Source organism: Hibiscus syriacus, unplaced genomic scaffold (genome assembly GCF_006381635.1).
Source record: "Hibiscus syriacus cultivar Baekdansim isolate YM2019G1 unplaced genomic scaffold, ASM638163v2 tig00110893_pilon, whole genome shotgun sequence".
In the NCBI taxonomy this organism is placed as follows: Eukaryota; Viridiplantae; Streptophyta; class Magnoliopsida; order Malvales; family Malvaceae; genus Hibiscus; species Hibiscus syriacus.
Window position 1 is genome coordinate 5,273,798 of NW_024062901.1, and position 18,163 is coordinate 5,291,960.

The 18,163-nt window shown below is 35.0% G+C and overlaps 2 protein-coding genes across 2 annotated transcripts; one reads left to right on the plus strand and one right to left on the minus strand.

Moving 5' to 3' along the window:
- Positions 1-670: 670 nt before the first annotated feature.
- LOC120145159 lies at positions 671-7,539 on the minus strand. Its single transcript, XM_039159050.1, has 6 exons — positions 7,410-7,539; positions 6,692-7,282; positions 4,640-6,604; positions 2,576-4,333; positions 1,802-2,027; positions 671-1,713 (listed from the first exon to the last, which is right to left on the minus strand). The coding sequence occupies exons 2-6, from the start codon at positions 7,187-7,189 to the stop codon at positions 1,133-1,135; spliced, it is 5,028 nt and encodes a 1,675-aa protein (XP_039014981.1). The 5' UTR covers positions 7,190-7,282; positions 7,410-7,539; the 3' UTR covers positions 671-1,132.
- A 7,185-nt stretch (positions 7,540-14,724) lies between these two features.
- LOC120145160 (serine/threonine protein phosphatase 2A 57 kDa regulatory subunit B' kappa isoform-like) lies at positions 14,725-17,329 on the plus strand. The gene is made up of 2 exons (XM_039159051.1): positions 14,725-15,898; positions 16,682-17,329. The coding sequence occupies exons 1-2, from the start codon at positions 14,747-14,749 to the stop codon at positions 17,036-17,038; spliced, it is 1,509 nt and encodes a 502-aa protein (XP_039014982.1). The 5' UTR covers positions 14,725-14,746; the 3' UTR covers positions 17,039-17,329.
- Positions 17,330-18,163: the final 834 nt, after the last annotated feature.

Consider the following 18,163-nt stretch of genomic DNA (forward strand, 5'->3'; position numbering starts at 1 on the left):
GCACCGCAGAACCACCCTCACAATAGACATATATTAGTATATTTAAGGTTGACAATTTAATCCAAAACCGACAGGTTTTAACCCAACCTGATCATCATGATAGACATATATCAGTATATATGATTACGGTTGATAATTTAATTCGGAATCGACAGGTTCTGACCCAATTCGATCCAATAGGGTTGGTTCTTTTTTTTTTTAATTATCAGGTTGAGATTGGGTCGAGTCAGATTTTTTTCAAGGGTGGGGTGAGGTGAGGTCAGATTCAACTGAAAGGTGAAAAAATTCCAATATGATACAAATATAATAATGTAATTTCCTTCAAAAAAAATTATTATTATTTTAATTAAATCATTACTTTATATCCGATCAAGTCAAGTCAGATTTATACTCTATGAATTTAGGTTAGGTCAAGTGGAAGATATATTTTCCAGGTCAAGTTGGAAGAAAAATGTATAATTTCCGGATCAGGTTAAATTCGGGTAGAGGGTATCTATTTTCTTAACGGGTAGAGTTGGCCGAAAACCCAACCCTAACCCGACATATTTCCATCCCTGTATATGATTGTGAAAGCCGTTTAGATTAGAATCAATTAATAACACATCTTATAAGATAATAATAATAATAATAAAAATACTTGCAGCAATTTTTGTTTCTCAATTCAGATGTTTTTTGTTTTCATACATATATCCCTACCAAATGCGCCAAATTCCAAGCATTTCAATCACACAGGGAAACATCAATTTGATTACAAAAGAGATGCTTGTATTTTTTGATATGACCATACCGAGGCTGAGAGGCAAAACCGATCGAACTACGACGTCATGGACCGGAAAAAAAAGAAAATTCTGTACAGATATCGCCTGCCGAAATTCCATACACCACTTACCGGAAGAATCGAAACAACGGTTGTACTACTGTGCAACCTGCTGCTAGGATTAGAAAGAAAACATCGAGGCCAGTAGATCTTTCGTGTTGGCATTTTTACGCTTAATCAACCGATCAAAACTCCGAGCCACCATTTCGAGGAAAAGAATGTTTGATTCTTTACGTATTTCATCAGCTCAAGAACTGAATGGTGTTGGCTAATTTCGTTCAGTCGACACTCTCCAAGGTTTATCGGGTCGTTATTCTACCCATCACCACCATTTAAGTCCTTGGAACATTCTTTAATTGCCTCTGCAGTCATGAGAGCAACCACAGCCTTGTGAATTGCAAGATCTGCTCTGAAAAGCAATCTCTGCGCTTTTTCTCTCTTAAACTTGGCCTTTTTAAGTGCATGCTGCGCTGCACTAGATGCATCACGCAATGTGAACTCGTCGATATCAGAGTTATCCCACTGTTCCGGACCCTGCCTTTGAAAGCCATCAGGAAGGTAATGCCGCTGGCTTGGCCACTCAAGGAAGTCCCTGTTCCATCGGTGAATTCCATTTCTCTTGCCAATAAGCCTCTGATTGTATGAATCCATCATCTGTGCATCATTTGATGGCAGAAAAGTGACATACTTCTTTGACTTGCTTCTTTGAAGTTTACGGAGATGATTTTTATCGAACCTGTCACTGCCCATGGGGAAGTACCCCATGCTACCAACATCTCGTGGTGAAAATAGCCTTGGTGAAACTTGAGACAGTGGAGAATCTTCGAAAGAATCGTAGTTATGTGCAGGATATAGAAACTTTTCATCCTCAAACAGGAACCCATTTGACCTTCTGCCTGAAATGACAACAAATGAATTCAGTTTGCAAAGGGAAACATCGAAAAAAATTAAAAAGAAGAAAGTGGAAGCGTAAAGAACATTTACCAAAGGAATGACAACCCTCGTGATCTCCCAAGGCATGATGGTTTTGACCGGAAACTGAAATTTTCCTCTGGGATCTATACTTTGACCCTTTATTCGGAAGTTCCAGTCCCCGGGGTTTCATACAGAAAGCAAACATGGGTGGCTTCTCACAGGCTTTAGAGTTACCTTTAGACATTGCTTGCTCCCACTCTCTCACTTGCTGTTGGTACCTTTCCCACAATGGCAGCTGAATAAAAAGCAAAATATTGTTTAAAATAAGTTGACATCATAAAATATTCAAGAAAACAAACACATGCACAAACAAACCACGGTAAAATAGTAAAATTGTCAGGTAAAATCAGAGCCTTGAAAGATGAATTTGAAAATTCTTCAGGCTCTTGAAAAGGATAGGAAATAGATGGAATACAATTCAGACAACCCATCATAGACTCAATAGTAATTAGGTTTAAAAAGAAAGAAGAGAATCGATAACTAACTGAAACAAACAAACAAAGCTAGTTACTGAAATAAACTGAACAATAATTAACACAGATTTTCGGTTTTCCCTTTCCAGGATCTTGATGGCAAGTACATGTGTTTCTGAAGAAATTACATCTAAATAAGGCAATAAATGAACATTATTCAGACTACTGAATACATCTGTGCAGAAACAAGTACTTCAGGTGACCTTGCACCAAAAAGATGTTGACAATTTCAATCTGCTAGTAAAACTAAAAGGCATTTACCAAAAGAAACAAATGCATGAAAAGAAAACCAAGGTTTTTCAAAAGATACCTGGAGATGACGGATTAAAGGCATTCCAAGTCTCTGTCTCTTCTGTTGCCAATGCCCATAGATTGCTGTGGTTACGTTTAAGGACCCAACTCCAGCCATGAGCTCTGGGATTTCTTCAGAAGTAAACTGACTGCACTGTTGAGTATATGCAGCCTTCTCAAACATGTCCATAACCTTCTCAAACATTTCATCAGAAAATTCCAAAGAATTACCGATATCACTTTCTGAAGTTTTGCGAATTCTCGAAATCCACTGTTCGTCATCACTATCCATGTCATATAAAACACGGGATGGATTCAAAGCCATCTCAACATCAGTGTCAACCTGGCGCAAGTACTTTGAAGAACAACGAACAAATGACACTTCTGTCACATTTTCATCATATTCCTCTATTAAGCGAACCCCAGGAATAGGAATGTTCTTCACAGAAGCAGCACGGAAATTACGGTTGTAGCACTCTTCATGCATCTCCTTGAAAATAGCCCACTGACTCCTGTCTGTGAACTCCAAGATCCAATCTTTCCCTCCTTTCCACATCATAGCATGTGTAAAACGATTGGTGGATCCAAGCTGCAGGAACTGATGTGCCTTGTAAGAGTACCTTGTAGACCCTGACACTTTAACAGCCAGCTTCCATTCATTATGATCAAAGAGCTCTAGCGCAACCTGCGCTCCACATTCTCGCCATCCTCTGTCACCAGTAGTAATTAGTACATTTGCATCACAAAATAGTAACTCCAAATTCCTTTGGGAGCCTCTAGAAACATCAGATGATCTCATTTCATTAGCCCTCCTGATTCGCTTTTGAGGAAGGGCTCTCTGCTGCTGGCCTTTATTTTTTGAGCAGTAATCTAAGCTTCCAAAGGGCATCGAGTATGATACCTGAGACCATGGCTTTTTAGGTCCATTTCCAAAGTTACTGTTGAAGAAATCAGCCTTTCCATCTGACCAACCATGAGTATGATAACCAATCGATAAACAACTTCTATTTCGATGCCATGTACTTCTCGGAGCAGTGGGATTGGGACTTGGGATAATTCCACCATTCATACTCCAAATCAAATCAGCAGACTGCCGAGTACTGGGTAATTCACTGTCAACACGCTTTCCATATTGATCAAAGGGTGGAATCTCAACCCTAATACCATTCAAAACAGAACAACCACTTCCATTCTTCTTATTACCATCAACTGGACACTTTGATGACACAGCAAGTTGCCGAGACTCTGAAATGTCACATTGTTGCTTCGGTAATGAACCAATGGCTATGGCTCCAATTTCTTCAGGTTCATGAGAGCTAGCTGAAGTTCCATCAACGATTTGATCACCATTTTTGTACTTCTGTGAGGACTTCTTCAGACATACATTACCACAAACAGAGAGACCAAGATTTGTTAACTCAGCATCAAAAGCAACATCCTTTAATGAAGCCTTCAGATTTTTTTCTACACTATTTTCAGAATTGTTCATACAGTCATCTCTACTACAACTGTCATCCAACAACAAATTCCCAGACCTTCCTGGTTGCTCAATGTTGTCATGATCGCGAAAGCTGATGCAAGAAAGACTACGTTCCATAAGTAGCTTAAGATGCAAACTAAGAAAGAAAGTAGGTGCAGCACCAAAAGAAAGGGCAAACTGAGGAAGATTCCTATGCTTCTCAGAATTGCAAGAAAACTGGCCAACTTCCAGAAAACCAGATTCTTTGGAGACACCCATACGGCTGATACCTGGCTTATATTTTCTCCTCCTTAAACCCTGGTCAACAACAAACAAATTTCATACCATTTAATACAGCCACAAAAAAGGAAGGTATTAATATGACTGTACGGCAATTGTAAAACTCACCAGCGCTCATGGTTGATAGTTAAATGACCAAAAATGACAGAACATAAAGCTAAAAATTAAAACTAAATGGAGTTTTTTTCTGAGGTATTGGCGAGTTTGGTTTTTGGGGGGAAAGAAAAAGATAAATTGAAGTATTTCCATGCAATCATAAGTAAAACAAACAAGAAAACCACCATTGAGGTTTTAGTACCAAAATCACATGGAGAATAAGCATACCTCAACTGTTGAGGAGTCTTTGCAAGCAGGAGAACCAAGTAACCGATTTGTTCCATTCTGAAGCGCCTTAATGTTATCACAAGTGCACTCGGACAGAGGCAGTTGCCTATTAAGTAGACAATGTCTTTTCAACTTATAGTCCAGTAACATCCATTTTGACTGCTTCACTTCATGGAAGTTGTAAAAAGCAAAGACAAACTGCCGCCTAAGATCTTGAGAGCAAGTTAATTTGAACCTGATTGAAGTTATAGGCAACTGCAGATCAGGACACTTCCCCCGCTCAGTAGGTCGAGAAAATACCATAAGGATCTGGAAAACAAAAGCTATAACCTTTTTCAAGGAACCTTCAAACAGGAAAAACCTTAATCCAACTTCATTATCAACAAAAAGGATCTCCATGTGAACCATTGGCCAGACAGTCATCACCATTCCACATTGCAGTAACAACAAAGTACGAAGCAGCCAAAGGCTATCTGTACCAAATAAGTTATCTGAGACAGAGAGCATAGGGACGCTCAACCCAACCCTGAATTGTTTTGAATGTATCAATGAAATATTTAATTGTAACTGCCCTACGTTATCACTAAGCAACAAATCTCGTTCAGGATCCAACCATCCCACGCAAGGATCAAGTACACCCAAATCCTGAAATTCATCAACACAGCCAAGGGATGTGATAGATTCAGAAACATTACTGCCAATACAATTGCTTTTAGAAGCCTGACACAATGCTTTATCCATCTTGCGAAAACGCCTTCTAAAATATACAATAGGATGTTTTTTGTTGGGGTAACTAGTGCTATCCAACGAAGAACCCTCAACCCTTCTGCTATCAACTGGTCTGTTTGACAATGCAGTGGTGTTGAACAATTTAACTTTACTTCCCTTCAATGAACCTCCATAGGGACAACCATTTTCATCTACAGCATCATTACACAAAAATTGTTGAGTACAAGAACCAAGAGATGAAACAGACTTTTTGTGTCTCTTCATGGAACGCAAAGGACAGGATTTGACACAATGACTGGAGCGAGCCAACCAGGAGATGATGGGCTCAGAATCCATATAGTTCCAGTTAGTACTCTCATCTTCTGTCACGAAATTTTTCTTACCCTTCTCTTTCTTGAGCTTCACATTCTTGATTCTATCATCAGAAACTCTAACTCGCCGAGATCTTTTCTTTTGAGATTTGCAGGGAAGTTCACTAGGAAAAAGCAGGAGCTTAAATCTCTCATTCTGTAAATCTATCCATTCCTCATCACGGTCGTCATATTTTACATGATGAAGATTTCTCACTTTGTCGTAGTCGTAGACAAGGCCATAATACCAATTCTTGTCCAAAGGCCAGAACACCTTGATCCTTCGATTTAACACCCAGTGTGCATCCAAGTCCCCAGAGAAAATTTCATAAAAATGGCGCCTTCTCCTTGAGTTGGCCTTCTCTTTATGACTTTGCCGTGGTCTCAATATCCTACCAGAAGCATCGGCAGAAGCAGATGCAGAACCAGACAAATTCTTAGACACGGGACTAGCATTCTGACCAGAAGACGCAAGAAAAGATAATCCATTCTCAGATGGTGACACATAAACTTTACTGTTTGAAGAAAAGCCAGTACAGTTTGGGTTAAACCGTGATGATAACATCCTTGCTGCATTTTCTTCAAGATTCTCTTCATCTTCTTGAAAGGCATCACAAGTCTCTACAGAACTCTCAGCCTTGTTAGCAACACTTTTATCACCCTTCATTGAATCCTTCTTCTTCCTAGGCTTCCTCCGTGATTTTTTTTGCAAAGAGTTGACATCATTTACAGCTGAGTAACCAGCAATACCATCAGCTTTCTTCAAATGCTGAATTGAACTTGACTCACTGTTCCGGTTCTCCTTAAAATCATCAATAATCTTCTCCCGTTTAACCTTCAAAGACTCATTCTGAGTGCCATAGTCTTCACTAGCTAACTTCACTTCCTCATTAATAACTTCAATAATCTTCTCCCGTTTAACCTTCAAAGACTCATTCTGAGTGCCATAGTCTTCACTAGCTAACTTCACTTCCTCATTAATAACTTCTTCACTATTAGATTGCCCTGCCAGCTTCAATAATTGACCATCCTCAAATTTGCTCCGCCCCATAAACCGCCGCTTACGCTTTGGTATCCCATTACCATTGTTATCCAAACTAACTGAGACATCATCAGCAATGCTACCGTTCTTTGATTTCTGACTGAATCCCAACTTATTCAAACTTCCCAGATAATGCAACCTTGAACTCAACCCACCATTATACACTTCAGTTAAACTCTTGTTACTATTGCTATCATGGACGACGGTTCTAAAACTACTGAGAGGAAGAGATTTCCTGCTCTTCTTCCTCTTGGAATTATTATTACTCCTCTTCTCACCATCACCCTCTTGTGAACTTTCTTTCCTCTTCAAACACTTATTCTTAGAAGAATCCTTTGAATCACCACATTTATACAAACTCTTAAGATCCAGAGATCTTGATTTCTTACGAATTTCCTCTCCATGAGAGTTTCCTATTCTATTTTCCATCAACAAAACCTCAATCCAAACAAGAAAAATTGAATCTCCCAATTTTCACATTCACATCAAACATGTTTCAGATCTGAAAAACCAAAATTGCACCTAAAAACGAAAAAAAATGAAAAATCCCCATAAATTCAGCGATCAATCTCAATATCCGTTTATTCAGACTACTTATTCAACAAATAAAACAATCAGCAAAGAAACCGAACTAAAATGCATTACTTACCTGGATCGATGTAAAAAGAGAACATCAATTTCTCCGCCGAATCGTGGATATCAAGGGTACGAGTTTAGGCTATGGTTAGAATCTAGGGATTGCGAGTTGGAACCCTAAATCCCTATTTTCGAGATAAATTTTGTTTTCCGAAATTCTTTTTATTTTAGCATTTTTTATTATTTTATTTTTACCATGAGAGTGTCTAGAGTTTCCTTCGGTTTCACGAGAGTAACCAAATCAGAAAAATGGGGAAAATTGGTATAATGTATGCTAAACTTTGCTTGTCGATTCAGCTACGTGGCACTCTGTTAACCCTCCGATTTAGAACTTGCGGTCGAGATCTTATTTTAAAATTGCCTGATTAATTAATACGGATCGATATTTTCGTCTGAAAAAAGTAGATTTAGGAACGGCCATGAATTAGGGCTGAAACAAGTGGGATCGAGTTTGAGTGTTGTTAAGGTTGATTCAATAAAAAAAAATTAAATCGTGTTCGATTCAGTTTAAAATTTCATGAGTTCAAAATTTTTAAACTCAACTCAAATTTAAAGTCGTGAGTTGAAGCTTGAAAGATAAATAAAATTTTAAACTTAACTCAATTGAAGTTCAAATTCAAACTCGAACTTGAACTTTAAGTATATAAAACCTTCTTGCTACATTTAAAAAAATAAACACGTAGATATTAATATTATTAATAATTTATTTTTTTAAATAAAATTTTGATATATAATTTTTTCGAGTTACTCGTAAGTTTTTTAAGTCGAGCATCAAACAGCTCATTTTAGCATATTAAGAACTCTAATCGAGCTTGAATTTCAATCAAATTTATTCAAGTCGAATATTTATCGAACGTTAATCGAGTCTATCTCAAATACCTCATGATCTATTACGTATTATTTACGGTTCTAACTACGATAGACTATTCTTAAAGTGGACGGTTGGGATCTTGAATTGATGCCAGAGATGTGGGGTAGTTAAACGGCTCTCTGTTTGCTGAAACCGGTAAAATTGGAAGGGAAATGAAAAGGTTTATTCCACATTTCTATTTTCTGTTAGTTAAATGGTCCTAATATTTAGAAGAAATAGCAAATATGCCACCAGGTTTTTGAGTTAGTAGGCGCCATTAAGCAAGTGAGAAAAGCCACTCGCTGCGATGACAGGTGAAGAGAACTCGCTCTATTTGTGAACACGTGGCGGGGAAATATGTGAGCAGTGCCACGTATCTGGACTTGAAATGGCGAGTCGGCTGTCGTTGGGGTGACGTGGTGAAAACGAAAAAGTTCAATTAATTATTAAATTTCTTTTTCGAAAAATTAATTGTTAAATTGACAATGTTAATTAGGGGTGATTAGGTACGTAAATGAGATAAGACAGTCCGTGAGTAATTCGAGATTGATTCGATCAAGATTTGATAAATACTCGGATCGAATGGATTTGACTCGAGCTCGACTCGAATTTTTAACGAGTCGAAACGAGCTACTTGATATTCGACTCAAAAAGTTCGTGAGCGCTCGAAAATATAATATATTAAGATTTTATATTTTTAAAAAAATTATTAATAATAGTAACATTTATGTATTGATTTTTTTAAAAATACAGTAAGATTTTCATGTATTTAAGGTTTAAGTTCGAGTTTGAGGCTTCAGTCGAGTTAAGTTTAAGATTTTTTTTTCATTTCGAGTCTTTTCGAGTTACTTCAGTTCAAGATTTAGAGTTCGAGTAGAGCTTGAAATTTTTAAGCTCGCAAGTTTTCGAGTCGAGCCAAGCTTCATTTCAGAGTTTTCGAGTCGAGTTGAGCTCAGCAATACTCGAGCTCGACTCGGCTCTTTTACACCCTGTGTGATTGTTTGTTCGTTTGAGGTAAATTTTAAAAAAAGAAAACTATAAAATTAGTCACTAATGTTTGAGGTAATTTTTATTTTCTCCATTGATGTTTTAAAAGTTACAAATCAGTCATTAACATTATTGATTGATTACAAACTAGTCACTTAACGTTACCTAAAGCGTTTAATGCTTACATGAATTTAGTTGACTAGGTTGACCGTCATGTTGGAGATCCAAATACATCACTAACGTTCACTATCAGGGTTTCAAATCGTGGTCGTGATCGCGTTTTCGGTTATTTTGGATTTACCGTGATTTCAATCGTCGTGGACGCTATTACGGTCGTCGCAGACGCTATTGCGGGTAACTCGGATGGCATCGAAACCGCTATATCACAGACAAAATCACGGTCGTATACTTTTTTTTTTTGAAACCCTGGTCACCATTGTTGTTTTTTTCTCTCTCGTCACCACCCAAAGAAAACTAAACCTTCCCCGGATATCTCATCAGTAAAAGGTTCACCATTTCCAAGGGTCATATTGTTGTTGATAGGAATAGGAGAGCTTTTCCAGGTGGGTTTTGAGTGTATTCCATTAGCAAAAAGAAATGGTGTTTTGGGGGGAAGAAGGTGAAAAGGGAGGGGAAGATGGTTGTTTGGTTGAAGGAGTAGGATTATACTTAAATAGAGTTGGGAGCAATCCTGCGCCGGTTTGAAAAACCTGGCAATTGACCCCTCTGAAATTTATAGGCGGTGGTGATGACCCAAATTTGGCAGGATCGTGTGGCTTTACCTTGCTTCAACACCCACTTCCTAGAATCGTCGACCCACGCGTTCAAATCGCCAGAAACTTCGCTCCCGTCCCGGAATAACCGATTAAGCGTTCTCTCCCCGTTGACGACACCATACCTTCTTCTATAAAAACAACGTCTATTTCTGGAACAGAACTAATCCTTTATTCGAGCCGGTTTTTGGCCACTACTTGTTTGACGGCGACGAGATGGTTCACGCTGTTAGCATCAACAATGGCGACGCTAGTTACACTCGCCGATTCACAGAAACGTAAAGAAAACCATTCGACGTGGAACGGAAAGCAAGCCGCCACTACAGAACCGAAGATGAGGTTGCATTCTTTTCTCCTTTTCTTTCTTTATATGTTTAAAGATGGCAACGGGCCGGGTTCGGGTCAGGTATTAGTCTCCTGTTTTTGTCTCTGTTTAAAAAATTTGTATCCGTCCCGCTTAAAAAATAGAGGGATTTAAACGGGGATCTCCATCGAGTAATCGGGGAAAACGGGTATTCCCGTTTAACATAAACGATTATTTAAACAGATATCAGGCCGGATATCAGGCCGGATATCGGGCCGGGTATATATATTTAAATTAAATATATAAATATTATATATATATATATATTAATTTAAATTAAATTTATTAATATTATATATATATATATAATAATTATTTTTAATATTTATCGGGTTAGGTATCGGGTCGGGGATTATTAAACCTGTCCCCATCTCCGTCCCCGTTTAACATAAATAATTTTTCTCCATCCCTGTCCCTGTTTAGTATAAACAATTTTTTCCCGTCCCCGTTTAATACAATTTTCGATTTTCCTCGTTCGATTCAAATTTTTTTTTGCCATCCCTATACATGTTTGTGTTCGTGTTTGCGGATAAGTAGTATACACAAGTAATTAGTGTTAGGATCCAGTAATATTTATTTAGAATTTTTATTAATAAATTCTGTAAACATTATTATTAGAGTATAAATTTTTTATAAAAAAATATTATATTTTATTATTGAAGTCATTTAATATATTAATGATACTAACAAATGTTGTAAAAGAGATTAGTGAGGTTTTTAAAAGTGCAAGAATAATACTGTAAGCGTCACACCACGTAAGATAAGACATGACATAGTGCGACTTGTTGACATTTGATATTAAAATATTTTAATTATACTCGAGAGATTAAGGGTTTATTTATTTTTTTGTAATTTATTTTTTGAAAAATATTTTCTTTATTTTTTAGTGTTTGACTGGCGTAAAATAAATCATCAATATAATTTATTTTTTTAATTAATTGACTTTCTTTTTCGTTTTTTGGAATATGACTAACGATCTGATTTTTCATAAGTTATTTTACGAGCTTTTCACTTTAAATCTTAATCAGTCGAATTTTATTATTTATATCTTTAATATTAATATAGTATTTTTGGCATCATTTAAATAAAACACTAATTATTAAATTAAATTTATTGATGATTTTAATAATATAATATACTTCATATGTCCATTGTTTTTTGGTCAATTTTTTTAACTTTAACTTATTATTATTATTCAAAATTTATTGTTGATAAAAATATGAAAAAGTATATTTTAAAAATATTAAATCAAATAGTTTTTAAATATATATTTTATAAAAATTAATTTTTAAAATATTTAAAATAATCATGATTAAAATTAAAAAATTTGGCTTTTTAAAAGTTAATAATGGACAAATTTAATGGGATGGAGGGAATAATATTTTTTGAACATTATAATTATATTATTATAATATATAATAAAATATTAATAAAATTAATATTATTTATTAATTTCATAAATTATTTTAAAATCTTAATATTTTTATTTATAAAATTATAGATATAATATTTTTTATAATAATATAATTGATATAAATAATATTAAATAAGCTATTCTAACATTTTAAAAATAATACTATTATTTAATTAGTAAATAATATTATGTGTTCTATTTAATATTTACAATAAATGATTTCTAAAAAAAGGTAACCAGTGAAAAATGATTTACACAACATCATTTACAAACCATAAAATTATTTTCAAAAAATATTTTTAAAAAAACATAATTCGTTTTTCGAAATCCATTTTTCGTGAAACACCCGTATCCTGAATAAAATATTATTTATCGATTCAATTAATGTTCAATTTTTAAAAAAATAATTCTATATCATCATATAATTGTAACACCCCTAACTCATATTCGACCCGAAAACAAGTCCAAGATGTCACATTGACTTTTCAAACTTTGATTCTTAAAGTAAAATCCCGGGAATTTAAAACTTTCATTAAAACAAAATATTTTAATTTACATAAAAGAAATCACTTAATACAAAATCGACTAGAGCATTCATAATTAACCACTTATTACATACCAACACTTTATACACAACAAAATATCTACTTTGTCAATTACTTCTGATCTGATTTCTTAGTAATGTTGATGTCCGTGCCACTTCTATTCTGAATCTTCTTATTTCTTGGTACCTACGTGTAAATCACTTACACGCTAAGTCATAGACTTAGTGAGGCAATAAATGAATATGCAACAATATCTTCATGAATATGCATTCTTACCATTTCCTTCATGACATTTCAATATGCATGTATCTATTACACAATAACATATATAATCATATCATGCATGTACAAAACTTACCTTCTTGTACCACTTTCACTTTACTTTGTATTTCAATTGCCCATGTATATTATTGAGAATAGAGGTATGTGAGTACATTGAGGTTGTGCACTAATGCTGTCACCACAGCTCGTATCAATTCCATCATGGGGCACCGAACCTTAGTTCAGTATTCGTCCCGAAGGACTGTCATATATGTCCCGTAGGACCACTACATCCCGAAGGACTATTATACCCTTGACTCTTGGCATGCCAATTACACCTATAGCTCTCATATCGTATACTATGAGCATTATTCATATATTTCATATGTTTATGTACTCATGTCATTTCTCTTGTGATCATGTAGCTCATGTCATGTTCTCATATCACATATCATATCATATATGTGTTTGAATATATTCATATATATACATCATTTATCCAATCACATGAACATATATATGCCTTATGCATGTATTACAATAATTATCATGTATGCATGTTCACAACTATTGTATTATGAAAATCAATATAGGAATTAGACTTATCACAAGTCTTATTCTATTATACTATACATATAGTATGCACTCACCTTAGCTTTGCTTTGATTCGATTCTAATCCTTTGATCGTTCCGGAATAAGCTTACTTTTAGTATCTACATAATCACACATGGATCTATATCAGTATTATAGGTAATATACTCTAATGGTTCACTCTTTAGATTAAGATAAATGCCAATTTCCTCTTTTAATGAAGGTATGCATCGAGCACTACTTGTGCATCGGTGCATAAAATGCATTCGATGTTTTATTATTAATGGAATGCATCGATGCATGCCTTATGCATCGATGCACTAATTACATTCGATGTTTATATTTTAAAAGAGTGCATCGATGCACTACCTGTGCATAGATACACCTTCAAACAATTTCTAGGTTTTAACCTTGATGAATCGATGCACTATGAATATGCATCGATGTACTCTGCCCAGAATCCTCTTTTTGAACCCGAAATTTCATTCATTTTGGATTAAATCCTTCATGTTTAATCTCCTTTTTCATTCTTAACTATAGTACACATCCTTAAACCAATTTATACTCATTTATTTCATCTTAAACCTCCAAATCCTATCCTTCATATGTAATTCAAGAATTACATCGATAATTCAACATGTTTGAATTCCACTTTTAACACTTCGTATATCTTAACTAGATTGATGACAAGTCAAATTTAACTTTCAATTCTAGTTATGAACTCTATTCCAAGATTTCATTTAAGAACTTCAAATCTTAAATCTCTCCTAACTCCATCATCCTTTGATGTTAAGATAACTTAAGCTTTCCTTAAGCTTAATTATAATCTAATAATCAAAAACCAATCTTAAATTTAACAACAAACTCAATAATCAGAAATCTTGCCTTTGCTTTGGTTCACACGCACAAGGAAGAAAGAATAAGAAGAGAACTCTGGAAGCCTTGGGTGTTTTCTCCCCTTCCACCCACGTGTATCCTTATATATACATATTTATCCCTTCTTTAATTATTTTTCCTTGCAATTACTCTATTGTCCTTTCATTCATTCTTCCCTTTAATTCCATCATACACAATAATTTACATGTAAATCTTTATACTATTCATTCATTTTATTTTAACCACTAAATTCTGAGACTTTACAATTTAGTCACTAACCCGGTATTGAGGATGTTACAATAATAAAATATAATATAATATTGTTAAAATAATAAATAAAATCAAAGTTGAAATACTGATGTAGGAATAATTTTTTTTAAAATAAGTTGGTCTAGTAAGATGAAGGACGGTTAAAGTTCGAGTCCTGGCGTTTGCGAATAGAACAAACTAGGTTGGGAGGGTAGTCATCGCCTCTGTAGTATCCGATCTGGATTAGTTGATTAATAGATCGGATACTAATGATTAATATATATATATATATATATATATATATATAACCTAAAAAGGTGAACGTTAAAGTTACTCCTACTAATTTTTTAAGAATTAAAGTATGAAATTTAAAATTTTCATATATAATAGATCTACAAACATAAAAGGATATTAATTCTTGTTCCTCTAAAAATCTGCAATGCTAAGGCAATTCCTCAGTAAGCTCCCTCGAAAATGGGGGAAATCTGACTCGCCTGAGCTTGCTCGGTCGAACTTATGCACGACAGCTGGGTCCACCCCGCAACCACACCGATCCAACAGTTTGAATTCGGGTTCTGGCCGCCTCTGTGGTCCAAAACGGACATCATCAGCTGTTTTTCCGGCAAGTGTTGTGGCGGGGATCGAGCCATTGTTGCCATTCAAAGATGTGCCCAGTTCGGAGAGGATGAATCTTTTTGTGAGTAAAGTTAGCCTTTGTTGTGTAACTTCCGATTTCACTGACCCAGCAAAAAATTTAATTGAGAAAGATGTTAAAAGACAAACTTTGCTTGAGCTTTTGGATTTTGTGTCTGGGTATGTAAGATTTAGCGAACCTGCAATTTTAGCCATGTGTAGGATGTGTGCTGTGAATTTGTTTAGAGTTTTCCCACCTAATTATCGATCTACTGCAAGTAATGGTGGTGAAAATGATGATGATGAACCGATGTTTGATCCCGCATGGCCTCATTTGCAAATTGTGTATGATTTGCTACTTAAGTTCATCGCTTCTTCAGGTCTTGATGCGAAAGTAGCGAAAAAGTATATAGATCATTCCTTTATTTTGGGATTGCTTGACTTGTTTGATTCAGAGGATCCAAGGGAAAGGGATTGTTTGAAGACTATACTGCATAGGGTTTATGGGAAGTTCATGGTCCACAGGCCTTTTATTCGGAAGGCTATAAGCAATATATTTTATCGGTTTGCTCTTGAGACGGAGAGACATAATGGGATTGCTGAGTTGTTGGAGATTTTCGGCAGTATAGTCAGTGGATTTGCTTTGCCTTTGAAGGAGGAACATAAGATTTTCTTGTGGAGGGTTTTGATTCCTCTCCACAAACCAAAATCTTTGGGGGTTTACTTTCAGCAGTTGTCTTTCTGTGTTACTCAGTTCATTGAGAAGGAGCCGAAGTTGTGCAGTACCGTGATAAGGGGGTTGTTGAAGTACTGGCCCATAACGAACAGCCAGAAGGAGTTGATGTTTCTAGGTGAGTTGGAAGAGATCTTGGAAGCCATTAACATGGTGGAGTTCCAAAAGGTTATGGTCCCATTGTTCTGGCGGATAGGCTATTGCATTAACAGTTTCCATTTCCAGGTATTTTCTTTATATCTGGATATTGATATATTTACCGACATTAAATCTGCAATTTTCTTAATTGCTGATCTCATGCTTAGTATGTTCTTGTCTTCCTTTTATCCAAGGTTATGCATTGACTTTTTTTGACTGGTTTCTATTACGCCCTACACCTTCCATTTAACTCTTTTTTTGTGCTAAACTTTCTACTATGTCACATTAAAAGATGTCTCTATTTATGTGTGAAGAAAATCAATGACTAGACTTTTATTTGAGTTGTGTGAACTGTTTCCTGTGATATTTAATCAATCTGAATTCTAGTTGCATTTATTCATGCTTGGGGCATGTCAATTTCCTCAATTGTTGGCCTTTGAACATTTTTGTTTCATGTTTCATTATAGATGAGCATAACTCCGAATAACTTTGGGGGTAGGCCCTGTTTTAGTATCTTCCATAATGTCTAGATCTCGGGGTTGATATCCTTGTTGGCTTTAATGACACTGAACTTATAATGAGGGTTGGGAATTTTATGGCTTTGATGCTATTAATGCCCGGTCCAGTCTTATAAATATCGAGCTTAACAGCTGATAGACCTTGTGTCTAACAAGCTATGAGCTATATCTGCTTCTTTAATAGCAAAAGATTTCTCTACCTAATGCAACCAACAATAATTGGCTAGAAGTTGTCTATAAACTCTTATGGTTTTTATTATCATTGTTAGTCATTTCACTTGATTTGTCTAGATAATTTGAGTTGCGGAAAAGATGATTATAAGTTTTATTCTAATTAACGTGCTTGTTTCAGGTGGCTGAAAGGGCACTTTTCTTTTGGAATAATGATCAAATCGTAAACTTAATCGCACATAACCGGCACGTGATATTACCCGTCATACTTCCAGCCTTGGAAAAGAATGCCCAGAGTCATTGGAACCATGGAGTGCTCAACTTAACAATAAATGTCAGAAAGATGTTCATGGAGATGGATGATCAACTATTCATGTCTTGTCATATCCACTTCAAGGAGGAAGAGGCAAAGCTCAGCATATTAGCCGAGAAACGGAAGGAAGCATGGGAACGACTAGAAAATGCAGCCAGTCACCAACCGATATCCGGAAATACCGCTGTACTGGTAACTCCTTTGGCAACACCAATGGCCTATTAACCGCCCTCCCGAAATGTAGGTACCCCTAACTTCTAGTTTTTTCCTTTTGCTCCCCCACCTTTTATGACAATGGGAAATGTAGGCAAATGACTTCCATTTGTGGGGTGGTGGGATTTTCTTTCTCCCTTTTTATATGTTTTATCAGCCGTTTATTTGTAACTTGCATTTTATGTATTATCCGATGCTGCTGTGTGGGATGTTAATTGCTTCCTTGGAAAGGTGATGGTGGATTGAGCTTTGCATGCCTTCCGAAAAGTTGTACAAAAATTTAATGTCAAAATTTACTTTTTACTTTTTTTGTATAGTTATTTTGGTCTTTATTCTTTTTTTTTTTGGGAAATATTTTGATCTCAATATTTTATGCGACAAAATGACAAAATGCATCATGGTTGAATGAAAATTTTTAATTATTAACTAATACCCATTTTTAAGATGAAAGTTTTATGTGATATATCTTATCATTATTTACATACTGTCGTAACCGGTTTTCGTCCGGGCACGAAATATTAAATTTGGCGGGGAAATTGATGTGAATAAATAATTTTGAAAATAATTTGTGAGTCGCCATCGGCCTTTTGGGTCAGGTAGGTTGAATACCTAAAAAATATCTTTTGAAAGAGTTTTTAAGAAAACATCAATTAAAAGATAAACTGATCTGTGTTTTAACCAAAAATTCGTTCTTTTTAATAATAAAAAGGGATTCGTGGTCGGTTACGTTTAGGGAAGGATTAGCACCCCTACAACGCCCAAAATTGGTACTTTTTAATTATAAATTGTCTCTATTATTAAAATTTAAAAATTCAAAAAAAAAATATTTAATTTATAATTCTATTATTTCAAAATTATATAAAAAATATTTATTTATTTAAAAATATCAGAAAAGAACATCTAGGTGCCTTAAGACAGCTCTTTTCTTTGATATTGATAAATATTAATTTAAATAATATTGTTTGCTTTTTAATTTTAAAATATCAGAATAGGACATCCAGTTGTATTAAGACTGTCCTTTTCTTCGATATTAAAATAAATATTTAAAAATTACTATTATATATATTTATGAATATATAAAAATATTTATATAATAAAATAAAAATAAAAATACTAAAACAATATTTAAAAACAATA

Bases quoted from the DNA above. Each gene is read 5' to 3' on its own strand.
- LOC120145159 (XM_039159050.1), bottom strand. From the start codon at position 7,189: ATGGAAAATAGAATAGGAAACTCTCATGGAGAGGAAATTCGTAAGAAA. The intron at 2,028-2,575 runs GTATCTTTTGAA...CTTTTTATTCAG, and splicing joins CTTTAATCCGTCATCTCCAG to CTGCCATTGTGGGAAAGGTA. The intron at 1,714-1,801 runs GTAAATGTTCTT...TTGTCATTTCAG, and splicing joins CGAGGGTTGTCATTCCTTTG to GCAGAAGGTCAAATGGGTTC.
- LOC120145160 (XM_039159051.1), top strand. From the start codon at position 14,747: ATGCTAAGGCAATTCCTCAGTAAGCTCCCTCGAAAATGGGGGAAATCT. The intron at 15,899-16,681 runs GTATTTTCTTTA...TGCTTGTTTCAG, and splicing joins TTAACAGTTTCCATTTCCAG to GTGGCTGAAAGGGCACTTTT.